This window comes from Notolepis coatsorum (assembly GCF_963971535.1).
Source record: "Notolepis coatsorum genome assembly, chromosome: 7".
Lineage (NCBI taxonomy): Eukaryota > Metazoa > Chordata > Actinopteri > Aulopiformes > Paralepididae > Notolepis > Notolepis coatsorum.
In genome coordinates, this window is record NC_140171.1 from 52,168,869 (window position 1) to 52,195,534 (window position 26,666).

A 26,666-nucleotide genomic window follows, 5' to 3' on the forward strand; every position below is an offset into this window, starting at 1 on the left:
TCAAGTCGACCTAGTTTAATGTGAAGTAAATAGTCGTTCATTATTGTATATCGTGCAACCCAGTTCGTTCGTGTGTAGCATTGGACATGTACACAGGAGAATCGGCGTTGGCGATTGCAGAACCATTCCTGGTTGGATTATATTGATTTGGGACGTGACCACCGGAGAAGAGCATCGTTGATTTCCACTATCGTTTGAGATTCAACCTCGTGAGGATTACAACTCGGGCCTGCCTCGTGGACGGGGCTGGCTAGCTGTCATCAATGCTGTCGGGCATTTGGATTACAATTATTGCTTTTGCTGCTGATCAAGGGAGTTTACAAGGACCGACTCCTGTACCTGGAGTCTCTTTATTCCTCATTGAATCAGACGGAGTGCCCGAACATTCCTCTACCCTCCAGGCCTTACACCCCCGGAGGGAACCCATTGTCTCCAGTCGGTACCAGTGTTGCCCTATATAATTGCTACTATACAACAGGTGGCGTCAACTTAGACCCATCGTAGGATTCCTGCTATTCTTAGTGACTCATGCTCTTGACTGACTTTACGTATATTCTTCGCCATACAAGCGCGACCCTAATTCTCATTCTGTAACCTAACGTTGCCTAATAATAATAAATTACCCTCAAATACTATTTCTGTGTCAATGCCGTGTTCTTGTGGGTGTTCATCTATATTTGATGTACTGTCTGGCCAGTAATTAAAGTACATAACTAGCAGTGGTTTAATCTATCACAATCTTTAATACAGTCAGGGTTTTGTAACCCCTCAGTTACAATTGATCCTTCGAGCCGGAGGGTATCAGTGTAATATTTAATATTAATATTAACATGGCCAGCGGTGAACACTCTCCAAGCGGCTCCCCCAAGCTAGAACGCCCGCAGCGCAAACGTCAGCCACCTCCATATCTGGAGGAATTCGCTTTCGTTCTACCCCCTAGCTTATCTAAACGGACGTTAAATACGAATAAAACGGATAGTTTAAGCATGCCCACTCCTATCGACTTGGCGGCCCCGCCAGTAGAGACCCCAGAGGGTTCAAACAAAACTGACTTAGCTCACGGGGGGGACCAAGCGGGACATGACGTGACTATACCTCCAGACAGCGTCACCGGGATAGACCCCGGAGCGCTCCAGGATAAAGAAAGCGCTCCAGGGATAGACCCCGGTGCACAACCAACCCAAGAGCGCGTACCCGAGACAGCCCTCGGCGCGCAACCACGAGAAGAGAACCGCGCCCAGGAGATAGACCTCGGAGCGCGCCAGGAGAACAGGTCTCCACCAAGCCCTGTCAACGCCCGATCACCTCCATCAGTGTCATCCCCCAGCGAGGCTGACCAGAGACTGGCGTAAGCCTTAATCGCCACGCTGACAGCTTCAACCGAAAGAGACCGTCTCCAAGCAAAGACACTTAGTGAGCGCGAACACTCTGCAGTGGAACGAGAACGCCTCCAGGCGCAACAACAGAACGAGCGAGAACGCATCCGACTAGAAGAGAGTCGCCTCCAGGCCGACACAGCGATGACCATCAGACTGGAAGAGAGGCGCCTCCAGGCTGAAGAAACCATTCAGCGAGACCGTACCAACGCGCAACGCGATGCACAGCGCGACGCCGCCAATGCACAGCGCGAAGCGGAGCGGGACCGCCTGCAGGCGCAGATGATAGAACAATTGATCCAGAGGGCTACCCCCCACTCCTCCACACGGAGCTCCCGGAGATCATCACGACACGGGTCGAGGGCACCTTCCCCTCCCCGACACATCTACACGGGACCCAGCCAGCAGGAAGAACCTGTTCACGTCGCCGAGCCCTCTCCCCGACCAGACTACACGGGACCCAGCCAGCAGGAAGAACCTGCCTACGTCGCCGAGCCCCCTCCCCGACCGGTCCATACGGGACCCAGCCAACGGGAAGAACCGGCCTACGTCACCGAGAGACTAACTAGAAGACTCCAAGACCTAGCGGAGGAAGAGGAGGGATATCAAGCCCACCAGCACGAACCTACTTTGGACCAGGAGGCCCAGTACAGCCCCGACCCCAGCCCCGAGCCACTGCGTTATGAACCCCCGACCCAAACCAAGGTTGAGTTTAATACACAGTCAGCACCGAGGAGCAGCACCTGGCCTCTGGTACCCACCCAGCACTAACCCACGACCCCACGTACGGGGAGACTCGCCCAGGAGGCCTCTCCCCCTACGCTCATCGGTGTCCCAGCCATCCATGGCATCTTACCTTGGCACACCGACGTTCCCAGACTTTACGCGCGAGGACAGAGCACAGTACATGGAATTACGCATGTGTTTGGAGACTATGATGTCCGATGTCCCCGACGAGTCGTACAAAAATGCCATCCTCCTCAAGCATCTCAAGGTGCCCAGAGCGCATAACATAGCGCTGGCATATTCCAACTCAAGCACCCCATACTCCGCGGCTCTGGTGGCCCTCGACCAGCGCTATGGACGCATATGGGATTACGTGATCCAAGAAATACGAGAGATCGACCGCCTCCCCCCAGCCAAAGACAATAGAGCACTGGATGACCTCTCTATCAAGGTACAATCCCTCGTGGGGATGCTGGGGTCCCAAAAGGAGAAGGGGAGACATGAACTGTATGCAAATTCTAACGTGGAGCGGATACTGGAGAAGCTCCCTCCAGCCCGTCAAGAACGTTTTCGGCGGCAGAGAGACCACAGTGACCCCAACGGCCCAGAACCATCCCTCCTAGACCTAGCTGATTTCCTCGCCAGGGAAGTTAGCAGTCTACGATTGGACACATTCGTGTGGAGTGGCTCTGACCCTAGAGATGGACCGAGAAGGTTCAACGACAACCGCCGGTCCGTGACAGTTATGCACCAAGCCGAGGTTGAGCCACGGCAGACGAGCCACAACACCCACGTCAAGGAGAAGTGGAAGGCTGTCTGTCAGTACTGTGAAAATGAACATTGGCTGTCTCAATGTGACACCTTCAAGAGGCTGACCGCTGACGAGGTGAGTCAGTGGATCAAAGCGAACCGCCGCTGCTTCCGCTGCGCGCGCAGCCATATGGCAGCTGAGTGCTGCCTAAAGAAAAGATGCAGCAAGTGCGACGGCGCCCACCTGGAGGTCCTGCACGACAGCAACAAGCGTCCGCCAGGACAACAAAGTAAGCCTGTCACGGTGATGTACCATGTCGAGGCGGTGTCACCACAAACCAGTCCTGGACCCCCCCCCTGGTGTCCTGACTGCTACAGCAGACACTGGGAGTCACGGTGCTACTCGGACTACCGCGAGTCGGCACCACTACAGAAGATCCATTGGCCCCCCCCCCTGGTGTACTTACTGCCGCAGCAGACACTCCATGTCACGGTGTGAAGCCTACCAGAAACTGACCCCCGCCGAAATGTATCAGTGGAGTAGGACGAACACACAGGACCACGCTCGCTGCGATACACTGCGTGAGGCCCACAAGAAAGGACTAGCCCGACAAGGCAACCCACCAACAGGAGTGCTCCACATAGACCCCAAGCAGAGCGGGACCCCCCGAGTGCTCATCAAAGTGGTCAGAGTGCTCCTGAGCTACGCCGTCCTAGATGATGGATCTGAAAAGACTCTCCTCCTCGCTTCCGCCGCAGCCCAGTTGGGCCTGCGGGGTAACAAAGAAACAATGACAATCCGTACTATTCAGCGAGACCTGAAGACCATAAAGGGTGAAAATGTCTCATTCAAAATAGCAGCGGTCGGGCAGCCCGAGAAGCGGTACAGCATCACTAAAGCATTTACAGGCCATGACATAGGTCTGTCAAGCTACAACTACCCCATCCCACAGCTGATGGCGAAGTACGAGCACCTACGCAGACTACCTATACCGCTTATCGACAGCGCCACACCGACCCTGCTCATAGGCTCCGACCACGCGGACCTCATTCTCCCAATTGAGGCGGCCCACATCGGACCCAAAGGATGCCCAGTCGCGGTTCAGACCCGACTGGGGTGGACGCTCCAGGGCCCCCTCTACGGACTTGACAGTCAACCCACGTCTACACGCTGCCTGCACACAAAGGTGAGCGACACCGGCCACTCTCTCGTACAGCCCGTTGAGAGGCTATTGACATTAGACGAGAGGCCTGTGAGAGAACCGTGGGCCCAAGAAGAGGGAGTTCCGAACTCCACCCCCTCAGCTGTGCTCCAAGCGACGTAGCTGACCTCGAACCCAGCACCCCAAGCGACTTCTTGATGGGGCGGCCGGAACCGGCTCCTCCTCAGATGGGGTACAGACCGAACAAGAGGAACAGACGGAGGATGTGGAGACACAGCCAAGCACAGATCAACCAGTCTCAGGCCCGCTTCCTCCTAAGCTCCCTACCATCCGTCAGAAGCGGGTCAAGGACAGGGACAACTTAAAAGTGGACACAGTCGTTATGATCATAGACCAGTCACTACCCCGAGCTATGTGGCCGGCCGGCCGCGTAAGCAAAGTGATCACTGGTGCCGACGGAAAGGTCAGAGCGGCAGAAGTTATTGTCCAGGGGCGGACCTACACCCGACCCGTGGCGAGGCTGATAGAGTTGCCGAGGCTCCCTGACTCCCCTGATGACGACCATGACCCACTGACTTTGTAGATTGCCCTACTCCTCACAACAGATATTGAGCAGTTGACTGGACTATTAATCTGTCTCCCCTAACTAATTAGGTGCGGACTAATTAGGAGGCGGCTGTTGTGAAGGGCCAGATTAAAGTTGAGAATCTGCCTTTATTATTTATATACTTTGGATATTATTTATATATACACGGTATATCCCTTTACCTGCGTCCAAACCATAGTAATATTTCGCTCTCCTTATTGGATAGCGCCCTAGGCTCCAGGCAGTCTCGCACTCAGACAGGTGCAATGGGCGAGTTTCAGGCATGTCAGAACATGCCCGGAGACAGTGTATTGATACCAGACAAGAACTGAGGTTTGGTACTAGATTGTCACTTAAGTATATATGCTGGCGCAGGTGTGCCCAGCAGTGGTTCATTCAGTTCGTCTAAAGCAGCAGTGTGACAAGTTCGGTAACATTGAAGTGAGCAACCGTGCGTTTAGAACATGTGCGAATAGAATAGTAAAAGTGTCAGAGTTTAGTGAAGTAACGTCAAGTCGATCTAGTTTAATGTGAAGTAAATAGTCGTTCATTATTGTATATCGTGCAACCCAGTTCGTTCGTGTGTAGCATTGGACATGTACACAGGAGAATCGGCGTCGGCAATTGCAGAACCATTCCTGGTTGGATTATATTGATTTGGGACGTGACCACCGGAGAAGAGCATCGTTGATTTCCACTATCGTTTGAGATTCAACCTCGTGAGGATTACAACTCGGGCCTGCCTCGTGGACGGGGCTGGCTAGCTGTCATCAATGTTGTCTGGCATTTGGATTACAATTATTGCTTTTGCTGCTGATCAAGGGAGTTTACAAGGACCGACTCCTGTACCTGGAGTCTCTTTATTCCTCATTGAATCAGATGGAGTACCCGAACATTCCTCTACCCTCCAGGCCTTACACCCCCGGAGGGAACCCATTGTCTCCAGTCGGTACCAGTGTTGCCCTATATAATTGCTACTATACAACAGGTGGCGTCAACTTAGACCCATCGTAGGATTCCTGCTATTCTTAGTGACTCATGCTCTTGACTGACTTTACGTATATTCTTCGCCATACAAGCGCGACCCTAATTCTCATTCTGTAACCTACCGTTGCCTAATAATAATAAATTACCCTCAAATACTATTTCTGTGTCAATGCCGTGTTCTTGTGGGTGTTCACCATCTATATTTGATGTACTGTCTGGCCAGTAATTAAAGTACATAACTAGCAGTGGTTTAATCTATCACAATCTTTAATACAGTCAGGGTTTTGTAACCCCTCAGTTACAGCACTGTTACATCATTTTACTCTGTCTATTCTATTCTACTATTTTATTGCACTGCACTATTGCACTATTTTACTATTTATTTTACTATCTATTCTATTTTACAATTTGTATTATTGTCTATTTTTTAAACTGAATCAAAGCATAAACAAGGTGGCCTATTGGGATGTTAGTGAAAAACTGTGATTTTATATGTCTGCACTTTATGTGCTAATTTTATGCCTGCCTTTTTTTTGGTGCAATTTTTGTATGAAAGGTGCGATACAAATACAGTTTATTATTATTATTATTATACACAGATACCAATAATACTACATCTGGCCCTGGTGTGTGTGTGCGTGTGCATCTCAGTACCAGGTTCAGTGAAGCTCTTGATGAGCTCCTCCATGGCTAACAACCAGGAGACAGCCAGGTGACAGTTCTGCAGGAAGATCCAGTTTCCCGTCTTCATGGCTTCCTGGATCAACTTCTCCGCTATTGGTCCCTGGCCCTGGCCCAGTGAGATGGAATCCACTCTGGGAGGGAGGGAGGGAGGGAGGGAGGGAGGGAGGGAGGGAGGGAGGAGAGAGAGAGAGAGAGAGAGAGAGAGAGAGAGAGAGAGAGAGAGAGAGAGAGAGAGAGAGAGAGAGAGAGAGAGAGAGAGAGAGAGATTCAGATTCAGAGTTTTATTTGCCACATGGAATCAATACAATCAGAGTTCTTCATACACAATCATAAATATCATACCATGGACAAAAGGAGCAGGAAGAAGAATAAATCTTATAGTTACCTGCCCCTTATTCCTAAACTAAACAAGTATTTACTTGATGGTCGGCGTACAACCTAATTTACACCAAATAAAAATGTATACCATATACAAGAAACAAACAATCCACAGTTTAAACAAGAAAAAAATTAAATAATAATAATAATAATAATAATAATAATAATAATAATAATAATAATAATAATAATAATAATAATAATAATAATAATAATAATAATAATAATAATAATAATAATAATAATAATAATAATAAATAAAGAATAAAATAAAGAAAAAAAGAAAAGATCTCACTATTCAGATCACCTTTGACTTTCATACTGGAGAGAGAGAGAGAGAGAGAGAGAGAGAGAGAGAGAGAGAGAGAGAGAGAGAGAGAGAGAGAGAGAGAGAGAGAGAGAGAGAGAGAGAGAGAGAGAGAGAGAGAGATGAAGGGGTGTGGCATGAACGGTGGGGGTTGGAGTTAGGGCAGGGGTCTGATTGATTGATTGATTGATTGATTGATTGATTGATTGATTGATTGATTGATTGATTGATTGATTGATTGATTGATTGATTGAAAAGTGTATTAACAGATTGCAGAATGGGTACAGTACAGTACAGCTCAATACATACAATTGTTAAGGGGATGCAGACCAGAGAAAGACTTTCATCTTGTTTACATCAGGGTCCCCCATTTTCAATTCATCATATAACAGACACGACATACAGATAGACAGTACTGCTACATCTATACATTTATGACATACCAGATTTGCAAATACAGTACTGTTTGTGATACTAAAAAAATCCAGAAAAAGAGTGTATATACATTTGACATAGAAACTGTACATTGGAGGAGGTTGAGTGGGGTTGGGTGGGGCTGTACATTGGAGGGGGACGGGGACACTGTACATTGGAATACTGACATACATTTGACATAGAAACTGTACATTGGAGGAGGTTGGGTAGGTGGGGTGGGGTTGGGTGGGGCTGTACATTGGAGGTGGGGGGGGGGGGGGGGGGTTGGGTACGGGGGGGGGGGCACTGTACATTGGAATACTGACAAGGCCATAATTGGTCTTTACTGTACAACTGGGTTAGGACATTTGTAGGGGCCAGTTTCGAATTGCAGTCTCCCGTAGGTGTTCTTTGAGAGTGTTATTGAAAGTGGGTAGTGATTCACATTCCTTTACAGCTTTGGGTAGGGCGTTCCACATTGATGTGGCATAATTGCGAAACGTGTTTAGTCCCTTGTTTGAACCGAATCTGGGTTTTACATGATTTGTGGAGCTCCCTCTGGTGTTGTGATTGTGGTATTCACTGACCTTTGGGAAGTATTTTGACATGTACATGGGTACCTTGGTCGTGTAGTGTATCTTGTAGACCAGGCCCATTGCAAGTTGCTGTACTCTGTCGTCTACTCTAAGCCATCCTAGGTTGGCAAAGTGGGCAGGGGTGAGGTGGGTTCTAGGAGTCAGGTCAAGCAGTAGTCTGACTAGTTTGTTTTGAGATGTTTGTAATTTGGTTTTTAGTGCCTTTGAGGTGCTTTGGTACCATGAGGTGCAAGCATAGTCGTAGTACCCTTGAATGAGTGCTCCTGCCAGAGCCTTCAGGGTATTCTTGTTTACCAGAGAGGAGATCCGGTACAAGAATCGAGTTCGTTGGTTGACCTTTTTTATTACATTGGATGCCATTTTGTCACAGGAAAGATTAGCCTCTAGGCCCAGGTAGGTAATTTCATCTTTCCTTGTGACAATATTGTCACCCACTGTAACTGAGAAGCCGTCGGTCTTGCTGAGTTTGTTATTTGAACCGAAGAGAATGGACTCTGTTTTGCCCATGTGTAATGATAGTTTGTTGTCGGCGAGCCATATGCAGATTTTGCCTAGTTCCGAGCTGTGGGTTTTTTCAACCTGTAACTTATTCTTGTAGGGGGTAGGGATCAATAAGCTAAGCTTCCCTCTACTCCTTTTTTTGGACATGTCTGCTAACCAAACACATTGCTCTTTTGTTTATAAATCCTGTTTTTTTCTTTGTTCTTTTTTTAAGGTTTTTTCCTTTAAGGATTTTTTTTTTAATTTGAATGAATGAATTCATTCATTCATTCATTCATTCATTCATTGTCAGAGACCAGCAGGGCTGAGTCGTCCGCAAACAGGAACAAGTTGCAGTCACAAGCTGACGACATGTCATTTGCATAAATTAGGAACAGTAGCGGTCCTAGTATGCTTCCTTGTGGAACACCAGTTCACTGTGAGGGGGGGGGGTAGGGTACCGTTTATCTCCACCATCTGTTCTCTCCCCTCCAGGTAGGATTGTATCCAGCTCACTGATAAACTATCAAAACCAATTGCTTTTAGCTTGTCAATCAGAATGGTGTGATTGACAGTGTCTAAGGCCTTTTGTAGGTCTAGCATGACCATGCCGCAGTATTTGCCCTCGTCCACCTCTTGCTTGATGTGGTCGTTCAAATAGAGAAGGCATGTGTCAGTGGAGTGGGATGTTCTGAAGCCAGATTGGAATTTGTAGATTAGATTTTTTTCCGCGAGGTACTGTTCGACCTGTTCGTATACTATTTTTTCCATGACTTTCGAGATGGATGTAAGGATAGAAACAGGGCGGTAGTTGCCTGGGTCTAATTTGCTGCCCTTTTTGTGCAGGGTGTTACTCTCGCAATTTTGAAGTCCTTGGGGACGTGTCCCTGTTTTATGGAGAGGTTTATTATGTGTGTGATGACTGGGGTGATGGCGGCTGCTGAGTCTCTGAGGAATTTGGAGGGTATGTTGTCATGGCCAGTGGCCTTGTTCGGTTGGAGGGCGCTCAGTTTTTTGAGTACCTCATCTGTAGTTACCATTTCCAGTTTGAAATCGTCTTTGTGGACGCCTAGGTTCTTGTAGTATGCTACTATGTGTTCTACCCCATACTGCCCTGAGTGGGAGGGTAGTTTGTTTACCAGTGTTGTGGCTATGTTTGTGAAGAAAGTGTTTAAGTAATTGGCTACATCCAGTTTGTCTGTGATGAGCGTGTTGTCCGTCTTTATGTTTATGTTTGAGAACCTGGTTTTGAGTTTTTTACTGCAGCCTAGTTGATTATTGAGAAATTTCCAAAGTTCACATGGTTTATTTTTGTTTTCCTCAGTTTTGTCATTGATGAAATTTTGATGAAAGCTGTTTTTATCATGGAGTTTACGTCATTTCTTAGTCTGTTTCTTTCTAGTTTGAGTTCAGTCACGTGGGCTTGGAGAAATATGTGAAGTCCATTTGTGTTTGTTATTTTATTTATGTCGTCTAGCTCAAAGTGTTGTTCCACTGTGGTGTGTGGTTGTTCTTGTGGCGGTAGGTGGGGAGGGGGGGATGGGGTCCTGTGTCCATTGTTGTTAGGAGGGGGGGTGGGGATGATCCTTTGTCCTCTGCTGGTGTCTTTGGTCGGTGTGAAAGCCCGCAACGTGGGGGGGGGGGGGCTGGTCGCTGTCCACAGATGTGTCTGGAGGCCCTCCGTTGTGGGGGAGGGGGGGTGGGTCTGTCCTTTGTCCTGGCCCGGGTAGCCTAGCTGGCCTGGCGGGGCTAGCCGAGTCAACCGGCGGGTCCATGGTGATCTCGTCCCGTGCTGATCTGTGTCCCATGTTTACAAGCTCTCTCCCTCTCGCCTCTCGGCTCCTCTGCATGGGCTTCGGTGAGGGGATGTCGCCGCCTGCTGGTCGGTTGGTGCATCCGCTGGCTGTAGTGGAAGTTGCGTTGATGTTGTTGACGCTGTCGTCGGCCGGCGACGGTGTGAGGATGAGCCGTTGATTCTTCGCCTGTCGGCGTGTTAAAACAGGTCCCGGGTTTTGGTGAATGTCTCCCGACAGGAGCAAATACAATAGAAACATCGATTTTCTATCAAACTTGCCTGTCGGGGTAGTTGCTTTCTTTCGGGATTCGCCGTCAGCAGTCTGTGAATAGCTGCCGCTCCAATAGCCGGATGTTTCCTCTCCGAGCCATTCAACAGGTAAAAGTCACAATGGGACTGTAGATTTTCGCTTTTGTTGCTTTCCACCGCCGTTTCCTGACGATTCTGTGCTGAATTCAGGCACACGTCTGTAATCCACAGTATGGCGAGCAAGAAATGCGCAAATATTCCCGTATATCTTCTTTTTGCTGTTTTTTGTTGTTGGTATCCATGGGAACAGCAAGAGCTGGGTATTCTGTGACCGTTCATGTCGAGAGCCGGAAGTGTCGGCAACCTTTACTATCAAAAGAGCCATTTTCCCCCTCCTGCACGAAATAAAATTCACCTGGAGCCGCAAAACCTATTTACCCTTGAAGATAACACAGTGTATAACGTTTTATATATATTTATACTATATATAGAGGGATTGGAATTTATTCAAAAGCTTATTTCTAGTATGTACCTATTGTTATTTTTATTGTTATTTTTTTAATATTTTTGTGTCGGAGAGGAGACGGGCAGAAATGACAGCTGGCACCAAATCCATTCCGAATAAGAGACAACGGACCCAGTACTTTGTTGGTGGTGTGAAAATATGCCTACAAACATTAAATATATTTGGAACCGTTTGTAAATTATATCTGAATCGGGAGATTATCTTCTGTCAAAATTGAAAGTGTATCCGTCGCATAAAGGCTGGCTGTACAGTGCTGGCAACGTCTGCGATATCTGTACCAATCCGAGTAAGTGTTTTTGGACGGATTGTGACCAGGCTGCATGTGCTGCCGTCTGACACCCCGAGACCATGTGCTGAGACAGGCTATTTATGTTCTATGTAGGCTATCTTGTTGGAAAATAATAATACTAATAATAATAATAATAATAATAATAATAATAATAATAATAATAATAATAATAATAATAATAATAATACAGTTGGTTATTTTCAGCGTTTCATGCGCGTATCCAGGGCTTGGCATTAACTTTTTGGCTCACTAGCCACTGTGGCTAGTGGTTTTCCCAAAGTCACTAGCCACTCAGCATTTTCACCAGCCAAAAATCCCCACACTCGCGCCCCCACTCAAAAAGTAATAAATATAGGTAATTGGACAATGTAACTGCAAGCATTTGTTTGGACATACGATTTTATTTGAACAGAAACATCTAAAATAACATCTAATCCAAAATGTCAGTAGTGGTGTGTGCTAAAATAATATCTAATCCAAAGTGTCAGTAGTGTGGTGTGTGATAAAATAACATCTAATCCAATAACATCTTTCCCCACCCGGACATCCCACCCACCCAGACAAGTACAAACTTAATGCTGCTCATCTACCCTGAAGAAAAAACAGTATGACTTAGCTATGTATTTTTCATATAACGTTAACACTGAGTGTGTTTACATGCACACTATATGCCGATCATAACGCAACAATGGTAATAATGTGATTATTAAAATGATCATGTGAAAATGGGCTCCAGACTAACTTTTTTCACCACCGTGATGAATGAGAGAGAGAGAGAGAGAGAGAGAGAGAGAGAGAGAGAGAGAGAGAGAGAGAGAGAGAGAGAGAGAGAGAGAGAGAGAGAGAGAGAGAGAAATATTGTCATGATCAGGGCTCGTGCCTTCCTCTGCCCTCATCCTGCCGTGCCCATATACGGGCAGCTTCCTGCTGAAGCGTTCCCACGCTGCCAGAGGGACTTCAATCAGCGCGGCTGTGAGCGATTACATCATCAGGCGGTCCCTATATCATCTGGCAGATCCTGTCGTTCCTCGTCGCAGTGTTAAACTGCCTACCTAGGTACGATGACTCTACCTGAAGACTCCTATGGCGCTTTTCCACTGCATGGTACCTACTCTACTCTACTCTACTCTACTCTACTCTACTCTACTCTACTCGCTTTAGGTCCCTGGTACTTCGTTCCTTTTCCACTGCAGGTACTAAAATAAAGTACTCAGTTTGTCTCCGTGTGGGGAGGCGGGGCTGCTGGTGTACAGCTGAGAGCTCCATAGCTCTGTGAGAGCTCCTGGCAGGCTGGCAGCATAGCTATGTCCGTGAGCTAGGCGCAAGCCAGAGTAAAACACAGTTTTCAATCAATCAATCAATAACAACATTAACGAGACTCTCGTTGTGTCCATTCTGCTAACGCTAACGTTACCTCTCATTGTGTATATTCTACAAGCGTTAACGTTAGCTAGGCTGTCTATGCTAACGTTAGCGTTAGCATTAGGCTAACAACAAAGCTGTAACGTTACCAGTCTCGCGTCTATTTGCTAACGTTAGCATTAGGTAATAACCGGTTTAAAATGGATGGTGATTACCTCACGTTGTGTCTATTCTACTAGCATTAACGTTACTCATACAAACAATCAATAGCGAGTTATATTGATCACGTTATGTACGATAGCCATGCTAAAACGCTAGCACAACATTAGCACCTAACCTAACAACAAGCTTAAGCCTTAACAAGTCAGCGATCTTTTTGCGAGACTAAACTCTCCGCTCGGTGGCAAATTGTGTTGATGTCGGTTTTGTTTAATCAATAAATGAGGCAGAATACACAGTGACTGTATCGTTTGTTTATTGAACTTGTGCCTGCTGCAACCATAATGAAATCCTATGCGAGACATTAAAGATGGCGGCTTTCTGTTTTCGTTCAGACTCTCCAACGAGTGACGCGTCTCTCTTCTGACTAATCAGTGGTCTGCAGTGTTTCACGTGACTTTTGTAGTACCAGTTCTACCCGCTTGGCTCGCACTTGGAACCAGAGTCGAGCAGGGACTAAAAAAGTACCAGAAAAAGTACCTGGTACCAACTTTGGTACCAACTTTGGTAATGGAAAACCGAAAATACCGAGTAGAGTAGAGTAGAGTAGGTACCATGCAGTGGAAAAGCGCCACTAGACCTGCTCTGTGATTATTCCTCTCCTAATCTTGTCTCTCTTGTGCCCAGGACTCCCGCTCCAGCGTCCTTCCTGCCTGGATGTTCTGTGCTGCACAAGGAGTACTCCTGCTCTCAGTCTCTCTCGACACAAGACCGGTGTCCTCTGCCTACGGCTGCACTGGGAGTGCACCTGTCCCCATTCCCCCCCCAAGAACATTTCTAACCCATGCCTGTTGCACATTCCTGATGTTATTCTGTCTGTTGGGGAAAGTACAATTAAAGAAACCTAAACCGCTCCATTCTCTCCTCCTGTTGTTTGCTATTGGGCTCCACTAAACCCCTACCCTCACAGAACACTGCGACCATGACGTCGGACTCAGCAACACAGGACGCCACGGAATGGAGCAACAACATCCAGGCCGCTGTCAACGGACATGCCGTTCTGGTAAACCAACACTCACAAATACTGGACGAAACCATTACCCAACTCGGCGCTCTCACGCTCAGCTCCGCGGAGCGAGACAGACAATTTGAGAGTTTCGATGCATATGTAGCAGCCCAGCTAATTCCACCTGTTGTCTCTCCACCCGTGGAATCCCTACCTGTAGCATCCCAGTCAGTGATGCCAGTAACACGTTACTAAGTAACGCGTTATTGTAATCTGATTACTTTTCCCCGAAAATAGTAATCTAACGCGTTAATCTTTAAAAGCCAGTAATCTGATTGCAGTTACTTGTCCAAGTGGCTGTGCGTTACTATTTCGTTACTATCTCATCATAAATTCATAATGCAGGCGGAATGCAGTATTTTATTTCGTTTTCGACAGTCAAAAATAAATTTTGAGCTGTTTTTCTTATTTGGGAGTGACGTCGTGTGGCAGTGAAAGGGTTACACAAGAATGTGTCCCGCGGCGTGACTGGACCCTCTGTCTGTGAGTGACTCTGATTTGGTCCAATCACATTCCCCATCCACAGTCTGCGAATCAGAGGCAGAGTAGGGCGGGTCTTCACAGCACGTCATGTGACATATGCGCCAATCGTGTGACAGCAGGGCTCCGTCGTTACAGCCTCGTCTGCATGGAGAATTCCACCCCAAAACGCTTGTTTAAATGCAAAATTAAAAGTGAAATCGCAAGACGACTTTTGCGGTTTCTGTTGACTTCCATCCCAAAACGCTCGTCTAAACGTAGCCTCAGTCACTACTTCACGTTTGTGTCAGCTAAGCCGGGTGAAAAAAACATTCATATGCGGAGGAAACAAAATACTGTCTACCGCTAAAAACAGCACATCCAATTGCATTGAAAGCATCTGGAATCACAACACTAGCCGACGCTTCGACTAGGTACAGGAGGACTCGGAGGTCCACCAGCCAAACATCAAAAGAGAGAGATTGTTTCTTTCCCTTTTGATTAATGTATATTTGATGGTGGCAGAGCAAAAGCTCTTATTTGCCAGATTTACAGTTAATTTACATGTTAAAGAGAGACTGGTAATTGTATGTTTATAGAGAGACATTTATAAAAACAATTTAATAGTTACAGTTGATATAATTGAATAGTTCAGCCTGCATTTGTTAGATGTGATACACTGGTTTTGTAAAACCACTGGCTGGCTGCTCTAAGACTGTTGCTTTACCATACTTGATGGTACAGAAGCTGAAGCACTAGTTTAACAATTTACGTTATGTGCAGAGAAACAAGTTAAAAACAATTTATGCACTTTCAATAAAGCGTTTAAAAAAAAACTGTTGGGGGAACGACGACGACTCCGTAACCTAGTTACTTTCAAAGTAACTAAGTTACTCTGATAATCAAGTAATCAGTAAAGTAACTTAGATTACTTTTTAAAGGAGTAATCAGTAATCAGTAATCAGATTACTTTTACAAGTAATCTGTGGCATCACTGATCCCAGTACAGGGAGCCCCATGTACCCGCGCCAGAGCATTACGACGGAAACGTTTCCAAGTGTCGTGCCTTTCTGTTCCAATGCTCTTTAGTTTTCGGGCAACAACCACTAACCTTCCAGAGCGACAAATCCAAGATCTCTTACCTGTCTGGTTTGCTCACGGGCCTCGCGCTAGAATGGGCAACCGCCCTCGACTTCAGTAATTCTCCCCTCTGCGATTCGTACTCCGATTACATCGGCGACATGCGAAAAGTTTTCGACCATCCCCCCGGTGGTTCAGATAGTACGGCCGCCTTGTTCACCATCCGCCAAGGCCATCGCAGCGTGAGCGAGTACGCTATTGAATTTTGGATCCTGGCAGCTGGTTCCCAGTGGAACGACGCACCGTTACAAGGGGCTTTTCGCCAGGGCCTCAGCGACGTCCTAAAAGACGAATTGGCGTCTAAGGTGAAGCCAACTTCCCTTGACGAGTTGATCAACTTAGCCAGAGATTTGGACACGCGTCTTCGGGAACGCTGCCGTGAAAAAGCCAGCGCCGTCAACAGTGTGCCGCTGCAGAGCCGCAGACCCGGAGCGCACCGGTAATAGTGTGCCGCTGCAGAGCCGCAGAGCCGATGACACAGAGCCTATGGAACTCGACCGCTCTCGCCTCCCTCTCCGCTCTCGCCGTCACAGACTCAGGACTGGGGCATGTCTGTACTGCGGGCAACTCGGCCACTCCATTGCTTCATGTTCGGTTTGCCCAAACGACGAGGCTCGACAGTGACGCTGGGCGCATGTACGAGCCCTAATTATGCTCCCAGCTCCGGTCCAAATATGCAATTCAGTGCCACGCTTTTCCAACAATGGTCAATCGCTTCCTCTGTCCGCACTGGTCGACTCAGGCGCAGACGAGAACCTCATTGACGCTGGGGTAGTGTCCCACTACCACATTGCCACCGACGCCTTGCCAATTCCCCGCGATGCTCAAGGTCTAAACGGGAGGTTACTCTCGTGAATAACCCGCCACACCACGCCTCTCCGCCTTCGACTCTCCGGGAATCATAGCAAGGAGATCCGTTTCCATGTCACTAATTCCCCCCATAACCCCATCGTTCTAGGCATGCCTTGACTAAAGCTACACAACCCTGTAATAAATTGGCCAACGGGCTCAGTCACGAGCTGGAGTGCTGACTGCCACGCCTCTTGTCTATGGTCGGCGTGGTTGCCACTGGGAGCCGCTGGTTCTCCCGTTCCCAACGAAACTATTGACCTTTCGACTGTTCCTCCAATTTATCACGATCTAGAGGCTGTGTTTAGTAAGCAACAGGCCCTCTCCCTGCCACCTCATCGCCAGTACGACTGTGCTATTGATCTGCTCCCCGCTAGTCGCCTATTTAACCTCTCACGCCCAGAGAGGGAGTCTATGGAGAAATACGTCCACAAGTCCCTGGCCTCGGGCATTATTACCCCCTCCTCCTCTCCTGTCGGCGCGGGGTTCTTTTTTGTGTCCAAGAAGGACGGCTTGCTTCACCCCTGTATTGACTACCGGGGTCTCAACAACATCACGGTCAAGAACAAGTACCCCCTGCCATTGATTAACTCTGCTTTCGAACCCCTGCAAGGTGCCACCATTTTCTCGAAGTTGGACCTCAGAAATGCCTATCACCTTGTCCGCGTCCGAGAGGGAGACGAGTGGAAGACGGCCTTTAAGACCCCGCTCGGTCACTTCGAGTACAAGGTAATGCCTTTTGGGTTGATCAACGCCCCTGTTGTCTTCCAGGCCCTTGTCAATGACGTTCTCTGTGATGTCCTTAACCGCTCTGTCTTTGTTTATCTGGAAAGACATTCTGATCTTTTCCCGCTCTATGGAAGAGCACATCCAGCATGTCCGCCGGGTCCTCCAACGCCTACTGAAGAACAAGCTGTTCGTCAAGGCGGAGAAGTGTGAGTTCCACGTCTCCTCCATCGGGTTCCTCGGCTACATCATCGAGGGCGGCAAGATCCGGGCGGATCCCGAGAAGATCAAGGCGGTGTCCGACTGGCCTTGTCCCACCAACGTCAAGCAGCTCCAACGCTTCCTGGGGTTTGCCCATTTCTACCGGCGTTTCATCAGGGACTACAGTCGGGTCGCTGCACCCCTCACCCAACTCACCTCGCCTTCCGTGCCCTTCGTCTGGTCAGACAGAGTGGACTCCGCCTTCGCCGAGCTGCACCGGCGATTCACCTCCGCGCCCATCCTCGTCCAACCGGACGCGTCCCGCCAGTTCGTGGTGGAGGTTGACGCCTCGAGTACCGGTGTAGGGGCGGTCCTCTACCAATGCTCCGCTCTCGACCAGAGACTGCATCCCTGCGCCTTCTTCTCTCGCCGCCTGACCCCAGCAGAGGTCAACTACGATATCGGGAACCTGGAGCTCCTGGCAGTCAAACTGGCCTTGGAGGAATGGAGGCACTGGCTGGAGGGCTCAGAGATCCCCTTCCTGGTCTGGACTGACCACAAGAACCTCGCCTACGTCCAGACGGCCAAGCGCCTGAACTCCCGCCAGGCACGCTGGGCACTGTTCTTTGCCAGGTTCAATTTCACCCTGACCTACAGGCCTGGCTCCAAGAATACCAAGCCAGACGCCCTCTCCCGGCAGTTCATCCCCGAAGAGGGTCCCGCGCACCCCGACACTATCCTCCGCTCCTCCTGCCTGGTGGCCGCCGCCACCTGGGAGATCCAGTCCGTCGTCCGGGAGGCCTAGCTTGTCCAGCCTGATCCAGGTAACGGCCCACCTAACCGGATTTTTGTCCCCGACCTTGTCTGCTCCCAGGTGCTCCAGTGGGTCCACGCCTCCCGGTTCGCCTGTCATCCTGGGATCAACCGTACCCTGTCCCTACTGAGGCGGCACTTCTGGTGGGTCTCCATGAGGGAAGACACCCGCGCCTTCGTCCTTGCATGCACCGTCTGTGCTCGTGGGAAGGCTTCCCACCAACCACCCGCCGGGCTCCTCCGTCCGCTCCCTGTTTCCGGTCGGCCCTGGTCGCACGTCGCCCTGGACTTCATCACCGGTCTGCCTCCCTCACACGGTAACACAGTCATTCTCACTATCGTTGACCGTTTCTCGAAGGCAGTGCATTTTGTTGCTCTCCCCAAACTCCCCTCTGCTTCAGAAACTGCGGACTTGATGGTGCTCCACGTCTTCCGCCTCCATGGGATCCCGGCGGACAATGTCTCCGACAGGGGCCCGCAATTCATCTCCCAAGTCTGGAAGGCCTTCTGTCGGGCCCTGGGGGCCACGGTCAGTCTCTCCTCCAGGTACCACCCGCAGACCAACGGTCAGTCGGAGCGGGCCAACCAGGACCTGGGTTCCGCCCTCCACTGCATGATGACCCGGGACCCCTCCGGCTGGAGTACTTTCCTGCCGTGGATTGAGTACGCCCACAACTCACTGTCCTCCACGGCCACAGGTCAGTCCCCCTTCGAGTCCTCTCTGGGCTACCAACCCCCGCGGTTCCCTGCACAGGAGGAGGAGATCGCCATCCCGTCGGTGCAGGACCACCTTCGCCGCTGCAGGAGGATATGGGAGGACACGAGGGCTGCGCTGCTCCGCTCCGCTGAGCAGAACCGTCGCTTCGCCGACCGCCACCGGACCCCTGCTCCCGACTACCAACCAGGTCAGATGGTTTGGCTCTCGTCCCGAGACCTGCCACTCAAGTCTTTGTCCCGCAAACTCACCCCCCGTTTTGTTGGTCCCTATAAGATCTCGTCCATTATCAACCCCTCAGTCGTCAAACTCCAGCTCCCCTCCATCATGCGCATTCACCCCTCCTTCCATGTCTCACAGTTGAGGCCGGTGGTCTCCAGTCCTGTCTCCTCCAGCTCCGGAGACTCCTCCTCCGCTGGTCATCGACGACCACCCGGCCTACATCGTCCGGCGGCTGCTGGACATGCGTCCTCACGGCCGTGGGTTTCAGTACCTCGTGGACTGGGAGGGCTACGGCCCGGAGGAGCGCAGCTGGGTCTCCTGCGGGATGATCCTGGATCCTGACCTCATCCGGGACTTCTATCGGGACAATCCGGACAAGCCTGGAGGGCCGCCAGGAGGCGGCCGTAGAGGGGGGGATCCTGTCACAATCAGGGCTCGTGCCTTCCTCTGCCCTCATACTGCCGTGCCCATATACGGGCAGCTTCCTGCTGAAGCGTTCCCACGCTGCCAGATGGACTTCAATCAGCGCGGCTGTGAGCGATTACATCATCAGGCGGTCCCTATATCATCTGGCAGATCCTGTCGTTCTTCGTTGCAGTGTTAAACTGCCTACCTAGGTACGACGACTCTACCTGAAGACTCCTAGACCTGCTCTGTGATTATTCCTCTCCTAATCTTGTCTCTCTTGTGCCCAGGACTCCCGCTCCAGTGTCCTTCCTGCCTGGATGTTCCGTGCTGCACAAGGAGTACTCCTGCTCTCAGTCTCTCTCGACACAAGACCGGTGTCCTCTGCCTACGGCTGCACTGGGAGTGCACCTGTTCCCATTCTCTCTCTCGACACAAGACCGGTGTCCTCTGCCTACGGCTGCACTGGGAGTGCACCTGTCCCCATTCCCCCCCAAGAACATTTCTAACCCATGCCTGTTGCACATTCCTGATGTTACTCTGTCTGTTTGGGGAAAGTACAATTAAAGAAACCTAAACCGCTCCATTCTCTCTCCTCCTGTTGCTATTGGGCTCCGCTAAACCCCTACCCTCACAGATCTGGGGCAGCTGTCCATGGTGCTGAATATTTGCGACAGGACTTTGATAGTCTGGAGCCCGTATGCTTCTTAATGTTAAATGAATGTGGCTAGCTAACAAACACTGTAATATTAGTTTAATAATACACGTTACATAATACATGTTAGTTTGTCTAATACTTACTCGCACATCCACAAATAGTCGGTGAATGGTCTGCCTTTCTTCCCGATTGTGTGAACGTTGCGGAACAGCAGCTTCAACTTGTCAAACTGAGCCGATTTTTCATTGACACCAGGGATCTCACCGCAACCAACAATATGCCACCACATTGTAACGTTAAGTTAGCTAACTGTCTGTACTAACCAGTTGATCTATTAATGTTAACAGCGTTCATTCAGCTGTCAGCTGTCACACACACCACATGGAAGCAACACGACGCGCGCGATAGGGCGAAGTGGATGGGCCAATGAATGAGCACACTGTGCGCACCCAGTCCTCGTGGGAGTTGTAGTATTATATAGTATCACCTGGATTGACTTAATTATTGCAGATGCCTTTTGTAGACTACAATGTTTTTTTTTCATAGAAAAAAAAGCCACCCGCCACATTGGCGGGAAGAATGAAGAAGTTACACGCCAATGCCAAATTCTAGCCGCATTGGGCGGGTGTTAATGTCAAGCCCTGCGCGTATCTGTTATTTAGTTGGACATTTTCGTTGACATAAGTAGATTGAGTTTGTTAAATACATGCTTTTGATATTTTTTTGTGGGAGTGACGTTTTTTTGTCCCAAACCACATATCAAGCAGGTACAGGTAAGCCTGCATCGTTAGTATAGTGAATGCAAATTAATCTGTCCACGCTGAATGAAACCCTCTACTTTAATTTTTTTTTTTTTTAATTTGCCTACTTCATAGACTATTATTGACGGACACGCAAGTTGTGGCTAGCTTGTGATACATGCCGGTGATACATGGTCATAGACCCAAACACTTGGACCTCCTGACTTTTTTCTCAAGAAATCTGCTTTTCGATGAGTGGAAAGAGCTACAGCAGAGCAGACAGAGTGGAGGTAATGTAACGTTAATTATTACTATTGATACGGAAGGATACGCTGAAATTGTGGCTAGCTGTTAGTTAAAGTGGGGTTTAATATCTTTGCATCGGACAGGTAAGCCAGTGTTTCCCATTAATTACCTAGACTGTGGCAGCCCACAGTTTTATAATGAACCGAATTTTCTATTTTTTATTATTCAAATTATTATAATTTTTTTTTAATATTTTTAAATATAAAGTTTGCCAATAGGGATGTATCAGTAGTAGAGGGAGGTGTAGTCTGACGTCACTTTGGACCGGCCGAGAGGTCCACCTGTTTAGGGATTTATCATTGGAAAATGGATTATCGGCTATTGTAACAATTCTGCCCCATGAACATTGGCAAGCTTTCCATTTTTGCATTTGCATTTTTCCCTTCTATCACTAACATTATTGTTTAAGCATTTTTGGTTGAAATCTTTTTTTTTATTCGTTTATTTGGACGGGACAATGCAAAATTAATGAACACTGTGGAGTGTAAAAATTGCCGGATTTAGCACGAGTTTAGCCCACAATTTAGCCCACAGTTTTATAATGAACCGAATTTTCTATTTTTTATTATTCAAATTATTATAATTTTTTTTTTATATTTTTAAATATAAAGTTTGCCAATAGGGATGTATCAGTAGTAGAGGGAGGTGTAGTCTGACGATACTTTGGACCGGCCGAGAGGTCCACCTGTTTAGGGATTTATCATTGGAAAATGGATTATCGGCTATTGTAACAATTCTGCCCCATGAACATTGTTGGCAAGCTTTCCATTTTTGCATTTGCATTTTTCCCTTCTATCACTAACATTATTGTTTAAGCATTTTTGGTTGAAATCTTTTTTTTTATTCGTTTATTTGGACGGGACAATGCAAAATTAATGAACACTGTGGAGTGTAAAAATTGCCGGATTTAGCACGAGGCTAATTTCCATCCGTTGTCCCCAAACATAAAAACAGGACTCATAAACAGTAAAAAATGTACAAATACATAAAAACAGGACACATAAAAACAGTAAAAAAAATGTACAAATACATAACAGCATGTCACATGTGTTCACATGACTGGTTGGACTTCAGCCATTTTTTTAGTTGCCCTCTAAAAGAAGCAAGGGTGGGGCTTTCCCTTATGGAAATGGGGAGACTGTTCCATGTTTGACTGCCTTTTATCGACAGGACGTTTTGGCCAAACGTGGTCAATCTACTTTGGACCATGCAGTCACCTCTGGTGTCTGACCTGGTGCAGAGTCCAGTGTTTCTTTTTTTGTAGATGAATTCCTGTACAGGAGGGGGAGCTAGTCCATGTAGGCATTTGTAGATGAAACAAGAGCTTTTTAAGACTTTGACATTTTCAAAGCTCAAAAAGCTATATTGTTTCAAAATATTGCAATGGTGGTATGCCAATGGTTTCCTTGCAAATACCTTGATGGCTCTATGATAAAGCTGTTCGATATGTTTTATGACAGTGACACCAGCAAATGACCAGTTTGTGAAGCAGTATTCAATATGTGAGAATATCATGCAATGAAGATACGTTTTTGCAGCATCAACTGTTAAAAAAGGCAGAATTTGTCTAAAATTAACTAAATTAAAATTAATTGTGCGTTTCACTTTTTTGACATGTTTCTTAAAGGATAGGTTCGAGTCCAAGATGATGCCGAGGTACTTGAAATGGGAAACCAATTCCAGTTCCTCCCCCCCCCCAGAAACACATTAGATCTTGTGATTCTGACTGGTCGTTTGCTGAACATCATGCATACCGTTTTTTTGGTATTTAGCAGTAGGCATGAGTTTTGCAACCAGTGTTGGACCTTGTTCATTGCATTTGAGAGGTTGCATGAGATCAGGTCAGTTTTTTTACCATGTACAAAAATGACTGCGTCGTCAGCATACATCTGTACATTGAAGTCAGGGCATATGTCCGGCAGGTCATTGATGTACAGGGAAAACAGCAATGGCCCAAGGATCGATCCCTGCGGCACACCGACTGGATTGTCAAGATAAGGAGATTTGACACCATCAACCATGACACAATGTTTTCTGTTTGTTAGGTAAGACTTAAACCATTGAATTGTATCTGCAGAGAAATTGAAATGAGACAACTTTGCCAAAAGTACTTGATGGTTGACAGTGTCAAACGCCTTTCTAAGATCCAGGAACACAGCACCTACATATGGGTTTTTGTCCAACATATATTTAACCTTTTCAATAAAAACACAGTTTGCAGACTCAGTGGAGTGCTGAGCACGGAAGCCAAATTGAAGTGGGTGGAGTGGGGTGTGACCTTTGTCCAGATGTTTAATCATAAGTTTCGACACCCACTTTTCAGCAACCTTAGATATGGTGGATAGGATGCTGATTGGCCTGTAGTTGGCTACCGACATCCTGCTACCAGATTAAAAAATTGGTATTACCGTGGCCACCTTCCAGGAAGATTCAAGATCCTTTAAACTGATCGATTGATTCACTAATATGGTGATAGGTTTTACTAGAGCGTCGGAGTGTGTTTTTATAAAATCTGTGAATTTTGAAATAAAATTTGACGTAATTATTTTACGATTAATTGCAAATATTTTTATGTTGAGCTATAGATTGTGGATGAATACGCACAGAAAGGTACACCATGCAAATGTTCATGCTTTATTTGTTGTAAACAAGACGATTTAGAAATGGGGAAATACATTGCGATTTCAAGCGAGGTGGACCGGCGGGAAACAACAATGACTTAACCACTACACCTCCCTATTGGCAGTAGTAGTCGTAATAGTAATCCAGTAAAAAAAATTATTTTCTAAAAAAATAAACCAGTTCAACACAGGTAACCACTTTTGCTTCATTTCTTTGATGGCTCAAATATATGCTCTAGTCCAGTGGTTCTCAAACCTCTCCTCAAGGCATCCCAGCTGTTCCATGTATTTGTTAAATTCCACCACCAGCACACCTGATTCAACTAATAAAGGGCTTGTTAAGTTGAATCAGGTGTGCTGGTGGTGGATTTTAACAAATACATGGAACGGCTGGGGTGCTTCGAGGAGAGGATTGGGAAGCACTGCTCTAGTCGATTTTGTGTTTTGAGCACAAAGTTCATCATAGATCTGGCCTCTTATTTTGCTCTCAAAGTGCACCAGATTGATGCATTTAACTTTAAAATGTACAAAAAAAAACAAGAGGGTCAGAGGATCACCCACCACAGTCTTACAAAATCCTGTGGGAAACACTGGGTAAGCGGTATATATAATAAGATAATATAATGACCTTTACTTACCAAGATGCTGATCGAAAAATTGTAATGCTGAGTGACTTTTGTTGGAATAACATTAGACACATTGCCTGTCTCCCATTAACATGGTTAAATTAGCTAAATAATTCCAGTTATAAACATAAACAATTGCACTGTTGAGCTCCTAAGGTACTTGTAAAATTATTCAATATAGTCCGGGAGCCATAGGCCGATTTATAGGTGAACCTTGTTTTGTCGTTGCAATATATCTTTTTGCTGTTTCTTGGAGCTTGGAGGTACCTCTTCAAACTACAAGAAGGTGCTCGGTGGGCATTTTCAGATATTAACCCCTTCATGCCCACAATTTTTGATGTATGATATTGCATGCTGAATATAAATTAAATGCATCAAATTACATTCTCTAATGTTTTTTCATACAAGGGGTGATGTGAAATTAATATTGATGAGTTTTCTTGGGGCAGTTGGTTCACTGATGGCTGAAAGTGGGCTCGAGATGGAAGAGAGACGGACGAGATATGATCTAGAAAATCAGCAGGAAGAAGCTGACAGCATCATCGTCCAACAAGTCCTGAGGTGTGCTGGAGAAGCCCATCAAAATCACAGTGGTTTCTGATGATACAGATGTTTTTGTCCTACTTCTTCACTATTACCATCAGGCAGGACTGGCTGTACTGTACCACTCATCGAATCCCCCCGCAAGGAGAGAGTAATAGTGGACATGAAGTCAACACTGGCCAAGCAGAAACAAATTGTTGAACACCTTTTACCAGCCCATGCCATCAGGGACAACCCTTGCACCCACTATACACAGACTTGGCTGACAGGAGGAGCATGCTCAGTGCTAGACTAACACTCCCAAGATGTAGCACTGAACTGCACTGGACTTTTATTTTTAACACATTGGTTGCCAACAACGAGAAATCTCGTTGTTGGCCGCCATGCGTTGGTTGCCAATAACGAGATTTCTCGTTATTTAATCGTTATTTCTTTTATTAGTGATATCCATAAATTTTTCATCCGTCCAGCCTGACATTATCATTGGGAATGGCTCTGAGCTCGAAAAGGGCAAATACCGCCCCCTATCATCTCCCGGATGGTAATGCACATCATTGGATTGGATTGAGTGAAAAAGTGCATCAGAGAAATACTCCGGTCCAGGATTTCTGGCAAGCAGTGTCGTGTTACCAGATTCACTGGCGAGGCTGGAAGCAGCTTGGATTATGCGTTTCGGACTATAACGTTGGATCAATAAATGCGATCAATATTTGGAATGGCGATCAGGAATTGGATTCATCTTTTTGCAGAACATCTGATCTGAGGTAAGGAATCTATGTTACCAGTTTTGGGTTAATCAGAGTTGTTTTTCACAGATTTCACAACGTGTGTGTGTGTGTGTGTGTGTGTGTGTGTGTGTGTGTGTGTGTGTGTGTGTGTGTGTGTGTGTGTGTGTGTGTGTGTGTGTGTGTGTGTGTGTGTGTGTGTGTGCGTGTGTGCGTGCGTGCGTGCGTGCGTGTGTGAGGCGTTAAGGCCTCTGCATGCTACAGAAACTTCAAAGCAACTTCAACACAACATCGACAAAGCAACGGTGTTGCAGACACATTATCTTTATGCTTCTGCAAAATCAACGCGCAGCCTATGATGCAACAAAATGTACCCCGGATGTGCGGCTCGAGCGCGCCCAGCCCGCCTGAATACTTTGGGCAGCCGAAGGTGCGCACTCTAGCAATTACAAACGGATTTCCCTTCTCAACCATACATCGTTAGTATAATAATAGCCCTGTTTATGTTTGTTTTCGCTTGTGTTCTTGTATATAGTGTAATATAGTTATATCGCCACATCAACCCAGTCCATCCCCATTGTTTCCCCAATCTCCTTCCACGGATTCATCGTCATAATGCTATCCTTGTAGTCTTTAGACCCGCTATTATATAAATGTTGGTACTTTCGGACCTCCTCTGCAATACGTTCCTGCATTTGATTCATTTTAAACAAACAATTAAACAAGTGTAATGAAACAATACACTAGCTATAGAGCTCCTGTCAGAAAGTTTTCTTTTGGTCTCGAGCTCCTGTCAGAAAGTTTTCTTTTGGTCTCGAGCCAGGAACACTAGAAGTGACAGACAGCCCCGCCCCCATTCACTACCAACCAATCACTGCTACGCAATACCAACGCAACAGGTCTTTAGATTAGATTTTGGAGACAGGTACGCAACGCCCTCGCAACACAGTCTACAAGACTGTCTGCAACAAGCGCGCTGAAATCGCGCCGATGTTGTGTTGAAGTTGCTTTGAATTTGCTGTAG

At 47.3% G+C, this 26,666-nt stretch overlaps 1 protein-coding gene across 1 annotated transcript in view; it reads right to left on the reverse strand.

Moving 5' to 3' along the window:
• dnah6 (dynein, axonemal, heavy chain 6) overlaps positions 1–26,666 on the reverse strand; it is a gene marked incomplete at both ends in the record, with an annotated part of 372,041 nt that overhangs the window by 52,003 nt on the left and 293,372 nt on the right. The window contains 1 exon segment of the mRNA XM_084318285.1: positions 6,243–6,403. Coding sequence (XP_084174411.1) covers positions 6,243–6,403 — 161 coding nt within the window.